We start from the raw sequence: 3,141 nt of genomic DNA on the forward strand, positions 1-3,141 counted from the left end.
CAAAGATCGCTGGCTTCACACTCCCATGTATTTCTTCCTCAGCCATCTCTCCTTCGTGGACTTCTCCTACTCTTCTGTCACCGTCCCTCAGATGCTGGGTGTGCTGCTGGAACATGGTGCCGTTATCTCTCAAGCTCGCTGTGCAGCTCAGTTCTTCCTCTTCACCTTCTTTGCCTCCACTGAGTGCTACCTCTTGGCCATCATGGCCTATGACTGCTACGTGGTCGTTTGTCAACCCCTGCTTTATGTCACCGTTATGCCTGAGAAGGACCGCTTAGGCTTAGTGACTGGGGCTTATGTGGCTGGTTTCTCCAGTGCCTTTGTTAGAAGTCACAGCCTTCATGCTCTCCTTTTGTGGAAACAATGAAATCAACTTTATCTTCTGTGACCTTCTGCCTCTGTTAAAGCTCACATGTGGGGAAAGCTACACCCAGGAAGTAGTGATTATTGTGTTTGCCATTTTTGTCATGCCTGCTTGTATACTGGTGATCTTGGTATCCTACCTGTTTATCATCGTGGCTATCATGAAGATCCGTTCTGCTGGGGGCCGGGCCAAGACCTTCTCTACCTGTGCCTCCCACCTCACTGCTGTCGCTCTCTTCTTTGGCACCCTCATCTTCATGTACCTGCGAGATAACACAGGACAGTCCTCCGAGGAAGAGCGGGTAGTGTCAGTGCTCTACACAGTGGTGACCCCCATGCTGAACCCTCTCATCTATAGTCTTAGAAATAAGGAGGTAAAGGAGGCTGTTATGAAAGCTTTGAGCAGGTCAAAATCTTCTGGGAGGCCCTTGTGAAATATTTCATTGCTTAGTTTCTCCATCCTTTCCGTCTTTCCTCAAACGTCGCCTGCTGGTGAGGCTTTCCCATACAACTCTACTTAAAACTGCACTTGAACTACTACCTCCCCTTCCTGATTTATTATTCTCTATAATACTTGTCACCATCCAAATACTATATACTTATTTGATATTGTCTAATTATTGTAACTAAAAAATTAACTATAACAGAGCAAGAATTTCACCTGTGAGCTTCATTTCTGTATGTCCAGTGTCTAGCAAAGCACCTAGCACATACAAGACATTCAATAAATATTTGTTAAATGAATGAATTAATTTCAGGTTCCAGTCTCTTAGCTCAGAACACAGGTGTCAAACTATATTCGTAAGAGCTTTGGACCAGCAGTTAGAAGAACCGAGTTGTTTTTGAGCTCTACCTTTTAACTTCCAACTTCTTGAGTCCTCAATTTCCTTATCTGCCAAGTGGTCTTACCTACTTTACAGGACTATATTTTGAGGATCCAATGCATAAATGGATGAGGCCCATGTCTGTATTATTTACTAGTATCTGCTGAACCCAGTACGTTGCCTGGCTCAACAAATACTTGATGAGGAAAGCAAGAGTATTTGGGAAATCTGAAGATATCTACAAATGCAACTACTATTTTAATTCAAAAGGGCTTTCTAAATCCCATCATTCATTTTCCGTCTTATTTTTTTGTGGTTTTGAATAATAATTATAGTAGTAGTAGTAATAAAAATGATGATGATAATAATCATGGCAATGATAGGTAGATAGATAGCAACTGACATTTATTAGGCATTTATCACCTTTCAGGAACTGTGATAAGTTTGCTACAGAAATTATCTGATTTAATTCACGCAACAACCCTATGTGACATGTTCTATTATTATCCTTGGTTTATAGGTAGATGAGGCGGCTGAGCCTTAGAGGGTTGAGTAAATTTCCCAAGGCCAGCAAGCAAGGGTAGAGTGGGGATTCCACTCAGCCAGAGCATGAGCTCAGACTCTACATACATACTGTCTCCAGCTGTGGTTGACTGCCTACTTTATATAATCACTCAACCCAGAATTTGTAGTTAGTACACTTTTCCTCTTCCTTTTATCTGGTGGAAAAAAGGTTAAAGTCCAGCCTGTGGCAGTAGAAGGGAGTCAACGACATTTGTTTTGGAGCCCCTACACATGGGGTTGCCATGAGTTGGAACCGACTCAATGCTCAATGGCAATGGTTTTTTTTTTTTTTTTTTAATGTGCTAGGGTTATGTAATGTGATAGCATGTGCCAGTGTGTGTGTGTGTGTGTGTGTGTGTGTATGTGTGTGTAGTTGTGTATGAGAAAGTGAAGTGCCTAGATTAGGTAAAATGCAGCTTCTGAACTCTAGGAACTTTCACTTCAAGGACACATGACAATATTTTAGGAAAGAATAGGGTAGGTCTGTTTAGGAAAAGATATAGGAAAAAATTTTGCTTTGGTGGCCTAGAGACTTGGGTTTACACTTCAACCTTTGTTCATGTCTTTGCACAAATCACTTGAAGACTTCAGAATAGGGTGAAGCAACTCCACAGGATGCATCTTGGGGACCATTTTCTAAATATTAACTGCAATGCAAATATTCTCCTAACTTATTAGCATCTGTAGGTGGTGATAGAAGTATTTGTGTTGTACAAAGAGCTCAGAATTTGACACCAAAGGGTTCAGGCTGTCAGTTCTTAGCTGTATGGCTTCAGATTAGTTAATGTATTTCAGCCTGCTTTCCTTGTCTGTGAAATAATACTTATTGAGCACTTACTTTGGACACGTCATCAGGAAACACCAATTCTAGAAAAGGACATCTCTATTCGGTTCCATTGATCTAGCTATTTGTTTATATTTATGACAGTACTATTATGTCTTTGAATACTAGTAATAGGTCATGGAATTAGTGCTAGTGCTCCAACTTGGCTCTTTTTCATACTTATTTTATCTATTCTAGGTCCTTTGCATTTCCACATGTCAATTTCTACAAAAATGTCTGTTGGGATTTTGATTGGATTGCATTGAATTTATTGATCAGTTTGGGGAGAATTAATATCTTGACAATATTCATTCTTCCAACTCACAAACATGGTATATGTCTCCATTTATTTATTTCATTAAATTTTTTTTTTTACTTTTCAAGCATGATTTTATATTTTTTGAACATTTTATTGTGGTTTAGGTGAAAGTTTACAGAGCAAAGTAGTTTCCCATTCAACAATTTATTCACAGCTGGTTTCCTGACATTGATTGCAGTTTTCTCAATGTGTTATCACTCTCCCCCCTTCCTCCCTGGGTTCCCTGTTTCCATTCTCCTGTCTTTGCT

At 40.0% G+C, this 3,141-nt stretch overlaps 1 protein-coding gene across 1 annotated transcript in view; it reads left to right on the forward strand.

The window, feature by feature from the left end:
- Nucleotides 1–797, forward strand: part of LOC101343740 (olfactory receptor 9Q2-like) — a 3,170-nt gene extending 2,373 nt beyond the window's left edge. Inside the window, 2 exon segments of the mRNA XM_012559348.2 lie at nucleotides 6–330; nucleotides 332–797. Of these exon segments, the coding sequence (XP_012414802.2) occupies nucleotides 6–330; nucleotides 332–797 (791 nt within the window).
- The last annotated feature ends 2,344 nt before the right edge of the window (nucleotides 798–3,141 follow it).

This window comes from Trichechus manatus, unplaced genomic scaffold (genome assembly GCF_000243295.1).
Source record: "Trichechus manatus latirostris isolate Lorelei unplaced genomic scaffold, TriManLat1.0 scaffold00236, whole genome shotgun sequence".
Taxonomy (NCBI): Eukaryota; Metazoa; Chordata; class Mammalia; order Sirenia; family Trichechidae; genus Trichechus; species Trichechus manatus.